Raw genomic sequence first — 14,844 nt, 5'->3', positions numbered from 1 at the left:
CCCCGGAACACCACTTATTGAAGAGACTACCTTTTCTCCATTGTATATCCTTGCCTCCTTTGTCATGGATTAGTTGACCATAGGTGCATGGGTTTATCTCTGGGCATTCTATCCTGTACCATTGATCTATATTTCTGTTTTTGTGCCAGTACCATACTGTCTTAATTACTGTAGCTTTGTAGTATAGTTTGAAGTCAGGGAGCCTGATTCCTCCATCTCCATTTTTCTCAAGATTGCTTTGGCTATTTGAGGTCTTTTGTGTTTGCATATGAACTGTAAGGTTTTTTGTTCTAATTCTGTGAAGCATGCCACTGGTAGTTTGATAGGGATTGCACTGAAACTGTAGATTGCTTTGAGTAACATAGTCATTTTCACAATATTGATTCTTCCAATCCAAGAACATGGTATATTTCTCCAACTGTTTATGTCATCTTTAATTTCTTTCATTAGTGTTTTATAGTTCTCTAAGTACAAGTCTTCCACCTCTTTAGGCAGGTTTATTCCTAGGTATTTTATTCTTTTTGTTGCAACGGTAAATGGGAGTGTTTCTTTAATTTCTCTTTCTGATTTGTCATTGTTGGTGTATAGGAATGCCAGAGATTTCTGTGCATTAATTTTGCATCCTGCAACCTTATGGTATATGATTCTTTTAATGTGTTGTTGGATTCTGTTAGCTAATATTTTGTTGAGGATTTTTGCATCTATATTCATCAGTGATAGTGGTCTGTAGTTTTCTTTTTTTGTAGTATCTTTGTCTGGTTTTGGTATCAGGGTGATCATGGCCTCATAGAATGGGTTTGGGAGTGTTCCTTCCTCTGAAATTCTGTGGAAGAGTTTGAGAAGGATGGGTGTTAGCTCTTCTCTAAATGTTGGATAGAATTCACCTGTGAAGCCTTCTGGCCCTGGACTTTTGTTTGTTGGAAGATTTTTAATCCCAGTTTCAATTTCATTACTTGTGATTGGTCTGTTCATGTTTTTTATTTCTTGCTGGTTCAGTCTTGGAAGGTTATACCTTTCTAAGAATTTGTCCATTTCTTCCAGGTTGTCCATTTTATTGGCATAGAGTTGCCTGTAGTAGTCTCTTATGATGCTTTGTATTTCTGCGGTGTCTGTTGTAACTTCTCCTTTTTCATTTCTTATTTTATTTATTTGAGTCCTCTCCCTCTTTTTCTTGATGAGTCTGGCTAAAGGTTCATCAAATTTGTTTATCTTCTCAAAGAACCAACTTTTAGTTTTATTGATCTTTGCTATTGTTTTCTTTGTTTCTGTTTCATTTATTTCTGCTCTGGTCTTTATGATTTCTTTCTTCTACTAACTTTGGGTTTTGTTTGTTCTTTCCTAGTTCCTTTAGGTGTAAGGTTAGATCGTTTATTTGAGATTTTTCTTGTTTCTTGAGGTAGGATTGTATTGCTATAAACTTCCCTCTTAGAACTGCTTTTGCTGCACCCCATAGGTTTTGGATCATCGTATTTTTGTTGTCATTTGTCTTTAGGTATGTTTTTATTTCCTCTTTGATTTCTTCAGTGATTTCTTGGTTATTTAGTAACGTATTGTTTAGCCACTATGTGTTTGTATTTTTTATGCTTTTTTCCCTGTAACTGATTTCTAATCTCAAAGCATTGTGGTCCTAAAATATGCTCAATATGATTTCAATTTTCTTAAATTTACCGAGGCTTGATCTGTGACCCAAGATGTGATCTATCCTGGAGAATGTTCAGTGTGCACTTGAGAAGAAAGTGTAATCTGCTGTTTTTGGATGGAATGGCCTATAAATATCAATTAAATCTATCTGGTCTATTGTGTCATTTAAAGCTTGTGTTTCCTTATTAATTCTCTGTCTGGATGATCTGTCCATTGGTGTAAGTGAGGTGTTAAACTCCCCCACTATGACTGTGTTACTGTCGATTTCCTCTTTTATAGCTTTTAGCAGTTGCCTTATGTACTGAGATTTATAACTGTTATATCTTCTTCTTGGATTGATCCCTACTACAATTATGTAGTGTCCTTCCTTGTCTCTTGTAAAATTCTTTATTTTAAAGTTTATTTTATCTGATATGAGTATTGCTACTCCAGCTTTCTTTTGATTTCCATTTGCATGGAACATCTTTTTCCATCCCGTCACTTTCATTCTGTATGTGTCCCTAGGTCTGAAGTGGGTCTCTTGTAAACAGCATATATATGGCTCTTGTTTTGGTAGCCATTCAGCAAGCCTGTGTCTTTTGGTTGGAGTATTTAATCCATTCATGTTTAAGGTAATTATCAATATGTATGTTCCTATTACCATTTTCTTAATTGTTATGGGTTTGTTTTTGTAGGTCCTTCTCTTCTCTTGTGTTTCCCACTTAGAGAAGTTCCTTTAGCATTTGGTGTAGAGCTGGTTTGGTGGTGCTGAATTCTCTTAGCTTTTGCTTGTCTGTAAAGCTTTTGATTTCTCCATCAAATCTGAATGAGATCCTTGCTAGGTAGAGTAATCTTGGTTGTAGGTTCTTCCCTTTCAACACATTAAATATATTGTGCTACTCCCTTCTGGCTTGTAGAGTTCCTGCTGAGAAATCACCTGTTAACCTTATGGGAGTCCCCTTGTATGTTATTTGTCATTTTTCCCTTGTTGCTTTTAATAATTTTTCTTTGTCTTTAATTTTTGTCAGTTTGATTACTATGTGTCTCGGCATGTTTCTCCTTGGGTTTATCCTGCCTGGGACTCTCTGCGTTTCCTGGACTTGGGTGGCTATTTCCATGTTAGGGAAGTTTTCCACTGTAATCTCTTCAAATATTTTCTCAGGTCCTTTCTCTCTCTCTTCTCCTTCTGAGACCTCTATAATGTGAATGTTGGTGCACTTCATGTTGTCCCAGAGATCTCTTAGGCTGTATTCATTTCTTTTCATTCTTTTCTCTTTATTCTGTTCCATGGCATTGAATTCCACCATTCTGTCTTCCAGGTCATTTATCCATCCTTCTGCTTCAGTTATTCTGCCACTAATTCCTTCTATTTTATTTTTCATTTCAGTTATTGTATTGTTCATCTCGTTTGTTTGTTTGTTCTTTAATTCTTCTAGGTGTTTGTTCTTTAATTCTTCTAGCTCTTTGTTAAACATTTATTGCATCTTCTCGATCTTTGCTTGTATTCTTTTTCTGAGGTCCTGGATCATCTTCACTATCATTATTCTGAATTCTTTTTCTGGAAGGTTGCCTAGCTCCAGTTCATTTAGTTGTTTTTCTGGGGTTTTATCTTGTTCCTTCATCTGGTACATAGTCCTCTGCCTTTCATTTTGTCTTTCTGTGAATGTGGCTTTCATCCACAGGCAGGATTGTAGTTCTTGATTCTGCTGTCTGCCCTCTGGTGGATGAGGCTATCTAAGAGGCATGTGCAAGCTTCCTGATGGGTGGGACTGGTGGTGGGTAGAGCTGGGTGTTGCTCTGGTGGGCAAAGCTCAGTAAAACTTTAATCTGATTGTCTGCTGATGGGTGGGGCTGAGTTCTCTCCCTGTTGGTTGTTTGGCCTGAGGTGACCCAGCACTGGAGGCTACAGGCTCTTCAGTGGGGCAAATGGCAGACTTTGGGAGGGCTCATGCCAAGGAGTACTTCCCAGAACTTCTGCTGCCAGTGTCCTTGCCCTCACAGTGAGCCACAGCCACCCCCCACCCCTGAAGGAGACCCTCCAACACTAGGAGGTAGGTCTGGTTCAGTCTCCTGTGGGGTCACTGCTCCTTCTCCCTGGGTCCTGATACACACACTACTTTGTGTGTGCCCTCCAAGATCCCAGTCCTGTATAAGTCCTGCAATCAAATCCCACTAGCCTTCAAAGTCTGATTCTCTGGGAATTCCTCCTCCCGTTGCTAGACCCCCCCCAGGTTGGGAAGCCTGATGTGGGGCTCAGAACCTTCACTCCAGTGGGTGGACTTCTGTGGTATAACTGTTCTCCAGTTTATAAGTCACCCACCCAGTGGTTATGGGATTTGATTTTATTGTGATTGCACCCCTCCTACCATCTCATTGTGGCTTCTCCTTTGTCTTTGGACATGGGGTATCTTTTTTGGTGAGTTCCACTGTCTTCCCGTCAATGACTGTTCAGCAGTTAGTTGTGATTCATGTGTTCTCGCAGGAGGTAGTGAGCACACGTCCTTCTACTCTGACATCTTGAACCAATCTCCTCATAAGCAAGGTTTTTAAATGAATTGAAAGATGCTGCTAAAGCATCCGGCAGAGTAGTGTTTAGTGGGCATGTGAGGTCATTGTTCTTAAACTGGCACGAACCTAAGTCTAACTTGAACAGATTTATAAGCTTGTAAGAAGGCAGGGGAGTCAAAGAAAGGTTCGCTCAGAAGCAGGATCAAATCACACTATAAGCCCTTAGGCAGTTTGCTCCTACAAAGCAAGCAACTTGTCTTTAAACATCCTTATATCTCTAGCACCTAGCCTAGTGCCTAGCACAAAGTAAGCACTGGATAAATGACTACCAATCTAAACTAACTTTTATTTTCCTTTCTTGCTTTGACGCAAGGTAAGAATACAAGGGATTCCAGACAGATCATGAGAAGATTCTCTAGCTGGTCAAAAGGTCAAAAAGGCTTCATAATCTTAGAGATGCAGGGAAAGACTTTCAAAGAATGAACAGCAGAATCATAAAGACAAATATAAATATGAAATGAAAATTTTAAACTTCTTTATATCAGAAAATATAAACAAAATGAAAATTAAAATGACACTAGGATAACTTTTTAAAAATACAGAACTCTTTTTATTAATCTATATAAACTAAAAGTAACCATCTCTAAGGTAAATACTATTAAGTGATTTAGTACTTAAAAGAGAAATTAAAACACCTATGTGTTTGTATAACAGAATATTTCTAGAAGGAAGTTTAAGAATTAACAGATGTTGCAACTGGTACTCTAGAATGGAAGGAAGACATTTTTTCATTATATTATATATCTTATAAAATGTTTCAGTTGCTTACTATGGGCATATATCACTCTTCTAAAAAATGTATCAAAATGGTACCTACATCATAGGTTCTCATGAGAGTTTATGAGTTATGTAAACTTATATATATATATATATATATATATATATATATATATATATATATATATAAAATATTTAGAATAGTCAATGGATATAAAATGCTCAGCACAGTAAGCAATATTTTAAGGACACAAATAGTATATTATATATAGTGTATACACATGTCTTCCCAAATCAACACAAGGGAAAAAGAAAATACTAAAAATGAACAAAGAATATGAAATATTAATTCACAAAAAATGGTCAATAAGTTTATGGCACATTTCCAATTTCCCTAGTAATCAAATGCAAATAAAAAAGCTTTTTCCCTTTCAGATTTATATAATTTTAAAGGACTGACAAAATCCACTACCAAGAGGTTGAAAGGAGACAAGCAGCCTGATACACTGCTCTTAGTGAGAATGTTAATTTGTACATGAACATCTCATTGGCCCAACAATTCCACGTCAAAGAATTTAACCTAAGGAAATATAAGACAGTTGGAAGAAGGGAACAGCCCCAGTTTTCCCCAGACAGGATGCCTGAAACACCAACAAAAACCTGCAATCTTTGTGGCATGAAGAACCAAAGTCACTGGAAAGTGAGAGAGAAAATCCCAGAAAGGAGAGAGGGAGCACAGAGTCCCAGATTCTGTGGCTGACCTCTGAACGAAACACTCATGAGGCACACTCCAAGTAGCCCAGCTAAAAGAAATGATATTTGTGTTTCTACCCCCAACGGGAAAAACAGAGTCTGCAGTGTAAGTTCAGCCAATTTAACTGTTTCAAAAATGACAATACACAGAGGAACATAATTCAAACACTCAAAAACATATCATTCACAATGTGTAGGATATATTCAAAATAAATATGAAAAAAAAACACAAGAAAATATAACGCATTCTCAAATGAAAAGGCAATCAACAGAGATGATCCCTAAGATGTCCCAGACGTTGAAATTGGCAAAGATTTTTAAAGCAGCAATATCTATGCTCAAGGAAAATATTCTTGTAATGAATGAAAAGACAGGAAATCTCAGATAAATAGAAACTATAAATTCTTAATAAAATATCTGAAATTAAAGACTCACTGGATGGGCAGAATGGAGATGACAGAAGAAAGGATTAGTGACCCTTGAGATAGGTCAATAAAACTTATATAATGTGAAGAATAGGAAGAAGTAAAAGTTCACGAGGGCTTGGTATACACCATGTACACCAACACCTTCTTTTAAGGAAAGAAGCCCACATTAGTTACTATCATTTTTAAGAAGGTTTAGGGAGAAGGAGGGCAGTCAGACACATCACCACCTATTTTTTTAACTTAATTTTTATTTTATATTAGAATATAGTTGATGTACAATTTTGTGTCAGTTTCAGGTATACAGCAAAGTGATTCAGTTATACGTATAAATATATCCATTCTTTTTCAGATTCTTCTCCCATGTAGGTTATTACCGAATAGAGTTCCCTGTGCTATACAGTAGGTCCATGTTGATTATCTATTTTATATATAGTAGTTACACTGGCCTGACTATTGTTACATGAGCAACCATGGAGGGGTGGGCACAAGGTTAGCTAAGTGACTTCAAAGGTGGCTAGTGTGAATAAATAGTGGATTGTAAAGTCCCTTTTGACCAAGAACAACCTTTTTGGCTGGTCAACAGTACACTCCCCAACCCTTCCTCCTTTACTTAAACTTTCTACTTCTTTTAATGAAAATAAACATGATAGTTAATAGTTTTCAAAAAGGCTTCATATTCAAGCTCCCTTTCTGATTTTAATTCTCATTACAATATCATAAGAAAGGGTGGGAAATATGCCTTCTCTTTTCAGATGGATCATACAAAAACATGCCTGAAGTTATAGGGTTACTAGAAGTAACTGACTATCCTATGCTTTTATTCCTGATCTGTTCCCTTTCCTACCTTTAAAATCCAAAATGGTGGGTACAGTTAGAATAAGATTATGAGTTTAAAAAATTCTAGTTCCTTCTTTGTCTCATCTCAAATCCTTAATAAGGGACCATCTTGTGAACAATATTCTGAAGCCAGATTATAACTTAATCACGGAAAATAAACAAAAAAAAGAATTGAGGGAATTCCCTGGCGGTCCAGTGGTTAGGACTGTGTGCTTTCACTGCCTAGGGTGCGGGTTCAATCCCTGGTCAGGGAACTAAGACCCCTTAAGCCAGGTGGTGCAGCCAAAAAAAAAAAAGAAGAAGAAGAATTGAATGTAACACATTTCATTTCCATTCCTTTTGTTTTTTTAAACAACAAAATCACAACTAAAACAGCATTTGAAAAGCAAAGATATTCACACTTGGTTTGAGGTTCCCCTTTCTAGTCCATCACTAACCCTGATCTACCCTGAGGTACCAAATCAGTCATGTTCTTTGGCCTAAAAAGATGAGACAGCAGCAAATAAGAATGGAAGGGAGATAGACTAGAAAAAAAAGGAAATGGGAAAAAAGGCCAACATTTTAAATAAGTGACTCTACTGCAATCTGTACTTTATTTCCTTTCAGTGACAATTATACCTTACATTTGAATAGAACTTTAATATATTTTTCAAGGCATTTTCACATTCTATTAGAGCCAGTCTGCCCCCGTAATTCAAGAAAAGAAGCATGGAAGGTACAAATAAGAGCATTTCATCTGACAAAAAAGAATCAGTGGGCTGTCAACCCAAATTTCCTGTGGGGTTCAAGGTGTTTTAATAAGCTTTTTAATTTGAAAAACGTGGAATTACAAAACATGACAAATGTAAAATTTTGAAAAGAGACTTGATTTCCTTACCTGAAATTGACATGCACATTTCAAACCATCTCCATCTTCTTTACAGACTCCTCCATATTTACACGATGATTCATCACAAACTCTTATATCAGATTCTCTCACATTTAATTCTGTAAAAGAGGAAACATTGTTTCATATATATTTGTCTTTTTTATCCAAAGGTACATATATAAATAAAAGAAAAAATCTTTACACCTCATTCACAAGTATAATAATAAGACACAACATACAAAAAACAAGTTCTACTGGACACAAGATGTTCAAGATTCTGCAGAGTCCTACATAATAATATGCCTAAAAGTATATAAAAGCAAAGAAAAATAAAACTCAAAATTTCAGGATTTCATATAATTCCCAAAGATAAATCCAAAGAATCTTTATATTTTTCCTGCCAAGAGCTTAAGACAGTCTTCTTACTATTGTCTTAACATTTTAGATTATTTTTCTAGTGTTTAAGTTACTTTTAAGGATAAAAAATAATAACTAAAAAGAATCTTGATTCTTCTGGTACCCAAAATAAGTTTTGGATGATCATTATTCACTCTAGAACAAATAAACAGTTTTAATTACAAAAGAATTATGAAGTAAGCTTGAATCTCATACAACAGGTACATATGGAGCATTTACATGCAAAGAAAGATTCAAAATCTTTCTCAACTTAAATTTTTTAAATGACTGATTTAATTTTACTACCACAGGAAGCAGAGCCTATCAATAATACTAGTATTCTGTGGTCATTCTGTGCCTGTTCCAAAACTGTCAGTCTTATTCTGGAACGATCAAAATAATCTCTCTAGGAAACCTAATAAACTGCTTCCAGGTTAATGCTAAGTAAAGCAGCCAATCACATGGAATTGGGTGGAAACCACTACAAAGACAATTTTCATATCCTCCCTACCGGGAATGAGAGCGATAACAACAAATGCACTTATACAAACAGTAAACAAATGGTTGCTTAAAAATTCATCCCAGTGTAGAGGTGAACTCATGAGTCTGGGAGCAGAGAGGCCTAAGTTAGCTTGTGACCCTGTGGCTCAATAGCTGAGAGACTCTGGAAAGAGTACAAGATCTCATGCAGCTCTAGATGGAGACAAGGTCTTGGCAAACAGATCTCAGTGAGCTTTTCTCCAGCAATCCTTCATCCCTGGTTGTTTTCTACTTCTAGACTTCAAATCAGGACTCGGTGGACTGAGTCAAGGACACTCTACTTCTCTATCTAGTGACATCTGTCCTGGTTGACCTCTCTCTGCCCCACTTGGCCTCAGTGCTCTGCAATGTGTCTCAAGTCTCCTCCTCCTAGTTGACCCTCCAACGAGCTGGCAGTCAAGTACCTAAATACACAAGGAGCTGATAGTCACAGTACTTATTTGAGAAACCACTCTGCACCAAGCACTGCACTAAAGTAAGCATATGTCTATGTAACTATTGGTTACAAAAATTTTTTCTTCTTTTCCTTAAATGGATCTCAGGTGCACAAAATTGGATTGCTCTAAAGTTCAAGCTATGTGTAAAATAAAATAAAATAAAATAAAATAAAAAGGGCTTCCCTGGTGGCGCAGTGGTTGTGAGTCTGCCTGCCAATGCAGGGGACACGGGTTCGAGCCCTGGTCTGGGAGGATCCCGCATGCCGCGGAGCGACTGGGCCCGTGAGCCACAACTACTGAGCCTGCGCGTCTGGAGCTTGTGCTCCACAACAAGAGAGGCTGCGACAGTGAGAGGCCCGCACACCGCGATGAAGAGTGGCCCCCGCTCGCCACAACTAGAGAAAGCCCACACACAGAAACTTAGACCTAACACTGCCAAAAACAAATAAATAAATTTATTTAAAAAAAAAAAAAAAAAAGATGAGTAGAAATGAAAACTACAGGAAACTAATGCAGCTGTTTTGTTGCTCTCTCTGTTTCTCTCACTATTCAAGGCACAAATGACCATCTTTCTATTCTTTCATCCTGGCTCTGGAGGCTTTACGTTCTTGGTTTTCCTCATCTCCCACTTTTTGCTTGTTCTTCTCTTCCCCACTTAACCTCTTGCATTAGCTCCTGAGGCTCAATCTTAAGTGTGGGGGTTGCTTTTTTCAATCTGCCTACATTCCTACTGGGAACCTGCACAAGGTCCAGGTTCCAGTTACTGTCTAATGTACATTTTAAAACCCAAAGAAGATAACTATACATTAATAAAGAACTGCTCTGGAAAAGAAGATAAGAATGCATAATATCTTTGCTCAACCACAGGCTTCATCAATTTAAGGGACCATAGAAATAAAAACAATTGCACAATTTGAGAAATAAAATTTAGTGTATTTCTCTTATTTCTTTTCTTTGTAGCCTTAAAGTTCACACTGGGTTCCAATACAATCACACATACCAAACAAGAATAAAGTTTTTATTTTGTCCATGGGTCAAGATCATGCTCTGAGTTAAGACTTGCTATCCTGGCTTGAGATTCTTTTGAGTTGCAATGTTTTACCTGTTGCATTTTAAAAGCACAACAAGATTGCAATCTGGAGCCTAAACCCTCCCTGCCACTAAGATTCTCACATCTCTGTGAGAGTTGTTCAAGCATCTGTTTGCATGAGGGACGAAGGAACATTTTTAGAGAATAATCATCCTTACTAAAGTGAGGCAGAAAAGCTCAGCCTGATAAACAAAGCCTTGGTTGGAAAGGAGGAGTGATCCCAAGCACAGGGTGGTATCTCATCCGGACGGCCCCAAAGGGTCACCATGACGGAGACAGAGAGGCTAACAATGAGAAACTAAAGAATGCCTTTCACTAAAAACTCTGAAGCACCCAAACAATCCCACTCCTGGGCAAATACCTGGAGAAACCATAATTCAAAAAGATACATGCACCCCAATGTTCACTGCAGCACTATTTACAATAGCCAGGACATGGAAGCAACCTAAGTGTCCATCAACAGAGGAATGGAAAAAGAAGATGTGGTACATATATACAATGGAATATTACTCAGCCATAAGAAAGAACAGAAATAATGCCATTTGCAGCAACATGGGTGGACCTAGAGATTGTCACACTGAGTGAAGTAAGTCAGACACAGAAAGACAAATATCATATGATATCGCTTATATGTGGAATCTAAAAAAAAAGGGCACAAATGAACTTATTTACAAAACAGAAGTAGAGTCACGAATGTAGAAAACAAACATATGGTTACATGGGGATGGGGGGAGGGATAAATTGGGAGATTGGGATTGACATATACACACTACTATATATACAATAGACAACTAATAAGAACCTGTTGTATATAGTACAGGGAACTCTACTCAATACTCTCGTAAGGGCCTATATAGGAAAATGTAAAAAAAAAAAAAAAAGTGGATACATGTATAACTGATTCACTTTGCTGTACACCTGAAACTAACACAACATTGTAAATCAACTAACTTCAATAAAAATTAAAAACAAACTAAAAAAAGCTCTGAGGCAACAAGACACAAAGAGCTCCACTTTCATACCCACATGACAAGATATAAGAGGGATAGAAAAGGGGCTAGGACACCTCACCATCCCCGGCGCAGCACACCTGGGCAGGCCAGCACAAAGCCAAGGAGACAGTGGTGTCAGGCTCCAAGGTACACCTCTGATATCTAGGGGCAGGTTCCAATGCGCAACTTCAGGGGCAGCTAACATCACAAGAAAAACAAGACATGCTGTGTGGCAGCGGCCAGAATACGTTAGTGAGCCTACATGGTACACCCCTGGGTAAGTCCAAAAATAAACTTGGCAAGGAGGCATTCTGTGGGAGCTAGAGGTCCTACATTAACAGGTAAGAGTGAAAAGTCATAAAATTCTGATCATACTGGTTACTTGTCAGTTTTATTTTACACCTATCTTGCTATCAAATCCATGCTATTTTCATGTGTGTTAATGTGGTAAATGTGATTATGTAGTTAGTTGATCAGGAAGCAATTATGTCTCTCCTATGTATCTAATATTATGCTAAGAATTTGGGATACACTGGAAAGAACATAACAGGGAGCTTATGATCTTGCTAACATATGGAACAATAAGTGATTAATTCAATATAAATATAGTCCATAATAAGGGGGAAATTGTGTTGTACAGACTATGTTTGCTCTAGGAGTTTCAAGAAGTAGGAAATAAAAATAGATTTGAAGTATAGGGTGCAGTGTCAAAGATGGCAAGACTTTCACTGACCTTGAAAAATTAGTAAGACTTTTTCTGATTATAAAACTAATATAGATAGGATCATTACACAAAATTTAGAAATGGCATTGTTTTAATTGCCCACAACATGTGGTAATATTAAAAGAGAGAGAAAAGAATGTTCTTATCTATGAACAACATAAGTGAAAGCAGAGACACAAATAATTTAATAGTACGCATAAATATTAATTATCAGTGGTTCCCAAACCATGTTCCTTAGGAAAACTCATGTCCTAGACTATAATGTACCTTCATTAAAATCAAGTAGAATTTCAGTTACTCATTTGAAAAAGAAAAGCTTCAATAGAGAGAATTTTCTCATTTTAAGTGAGTTTTTTTTTCACTTAGATTTCTTAAACCCTCACTATCTGAGATTACTTCCTTGCTAGCTGTCAACAAAACCAATGTTCAACAAATAAGTAAAGAATATTAATAGAAAAATTCCAACAGTGTTTTATTTTTTTAATGTATCTTTTTTTTTTTTTGGCTGCATTGGGTCTTTGCTGCTGCACAGACTTTCTCTAGTTGCGGTGAGCGGGGATTACACTTTGTTGAGGTGCGTGGGCTTCTCACTGTGGTGGCTTCTCTTGTTGCAGAGCACGGCATCTAGACTGCAGGCTCAGGAGTTGTGGCGCACAGGCTTAGCTGCTCCGCAGCATGTGGGATCTTCCCGCACCAGGGCTCAAACCCGTGTCCCCTGCATTAGCAGGCGGATTTTTAACCACTGCACCACCAGGGAAGTCCTCCAACAGTGTTTTATGAGAACACAAGATCATGAATGTCACAAGCTCATGAACATACACTTTAAATTGTTTTGTCATTGTGGCCGTCGTGGCTAATTGCCTACTTTGGATCTATTCTCTCCTTCTTACTTAGTAAGGGAACCCCAATTTTGTTCTGGGAAACAAGGTACTCAGCTAAGTAATCTATTTCCCCAAATCCCTTGCTGTGTACCACAGTTGATATATAAGCACTGTCCATTCCTCCTTCCTTATTCCATTCTTTGTTCTGTTTGGAAAGTAAACCTCTTGCCTAAGGTTGTGGAAACCATCTTACATGCATGAAGGTGAAAGCTACGAGCTAAAGATGGTAGACCAGACAGACAGGAGCAAGAGTGTGGAGAGAATTATGGAATCACCACACCCACCCTGGATTTCATCCCTCCAGACTTACTGTTACGGGAAATGAACACATAAAGTCCCTATCATTTAAGCCACTATTGTCAGGTCACTGATACATGTAAGTTAAAGACAATCCCGACATAATGATTGCATGTAAATTTAAGATAAACATTTCTAAGGAAAGTCTTAAATAATCTGGTGCTACATCACAGTTTACATGATAAAATTACATTATCAAGAGCATCATGACTTTCTGGTGCTCTGACTCCTCCCAAATTTGAGAACTACTGCCTTAGCTCAAACTCAGTATAGTAGGAATTCTATATTGGGATCATCTTCTGAATGTTACTTCTTTTCAAGTATTCTGTTCAGTACCAGGCATCAACAGGGCACTCTACTACCTGTCAGTGATGATGATAATTACACACCTGCCTTCCTGAGCCCAAAATGGAAATTCAGCAAAAAGGATGAGCCATTTCTAAGGCCCTCAAAACTCAGTTCTCCAAATAGAAATATTTTACACAAGGAATCACTCAGCAGAGTGGCTCGAAACAGAAATACTTTGCTCTGGTTACAAATGTGCCAGACATATAATTCTCTAAATGTAAAACCTGTCTCAATTTTCATTAACATTTCAAAGCTGGGGAACAATACACGGTAAGCGAAGGAACCCTACTTACTGTGAACCTGAACTGCCAGAATCTCCAACTTTTGGCAGCACTAACTAGGTTCAGGCTGCAGTTCAAAAGGAGACCTATTAGCACTCCAGAATGATGTGACTTTCCTACCACCGTTCCAATTAAACAGAAGGTAGTTGGAGGATCTTATGAGTTAGCTAGAAATTACAGGAGCCAAAAGTGAATTAACTTTGGAAATGTTATGACAGAATTGAGGGCTTCTCAATCTCGGCACTACTGACATTTTGGGTTAGCTACTTCTTTGTTGGGGGCGGGGGCTATCCTGTTCACTGCAGGATGTTCAGCAACATCCCTGACCTCCACTCACTAGATGCCAGTAGGACCAGCTGTAACAACCAAAAATGTCTCAACATTACAAAATGTCCCCTAGGGAACAAAATCACCCCTGGGTTAGATCCACTATAAAAGATAAAATGAAAGGCTTTACATTTAATTCTCTAACACAATCATGATAAAGAAAGTCAGTCAAATAAGCAGCAATCTGCAAGATCTCTGCACATTACTACGGCTGTTTTTCATTTCAATAGGAGGACCTAAATATATTGCCTCCAAGTTTATGTCAAGTCCTGGCTCAGAGTGGGTGCCCCTCTTTTAATAATGTCTTAACCTCTAGAAAGCCTGGCTTCTTCCCCCTTCATATCAAAACTCTATCAAAGGTCAACATGACCTCTATTCTAAAGATCCATACCTTTTTTCTTAGTCTTACAACTCTTTTCTTGACCTTTCTACAGCAGTTGACACACCTGGTCTCCCCTTCCAAACGAATAATCTTGATTATCCCCCCAACTCTATGACCACTTCCCTTTTAATCACTTCTTTTCCCTTCTCCTACTGCTCAGTCCATGTCACTCTTAGAATTTACTCCCAATTTAATCAACTCTCCAGATTAACCAAAGTGTGCTTTTCTCTGTAAAACATACAAACCAATGCCCATGGCTCAATGAATCCTCAAGGCTACTAGGTCGCTCTCTAGAACATTCATGAGTACTTTAGCTCCAACCAGGAGAGCAGCTCTTGTGCTTCAAGAGTCAGTTATG

General features: G+C 37.8%; 1 protein-coding gene across 1 annotated transcript in view; it reads right to left on the bottom strand.

Annotated features, from left to right (window-relative positions):
- TMEFF1 (transmembrane protein with EGF like and two follistatin like domains 1) overlaps nucleotides 1-14,844 on the bottom strand; it is a 93,894-nt gene that overhangs the window by 59,697 nt on the left and 19,353 nt on the right. Inside the window, exon 2 of the mRNA XM_065878790.1 lies at nucleotides 7,801-7,910. Within this exon, the coding sequence (XP_065734862.1) occupies nucleotides 7,801-7,910 (110 nt within the window). The remainder of the gene's footprint in view (nucleotides 1-7,800; nucleotides 7,911-14,844) is intronic.

The sequence above is a fragment of the Phocoena phocoena genome, chromosome 6, assembly GCF_963924675.1.
Source record: "Phocoena phocoena chromosome 6, mPhoPho1.1, whole genome shotgun sequence".
NCBI classification, from domain to species: Eukaryota; Metazoa; Chordata; class Mammalia; order Artiodactyla; family Phocoenidae; genus Phocoena; species Phocoena phocoena.
This window is presented reverse-complemented; position numbering and strand designations above follow the sequence as displayed.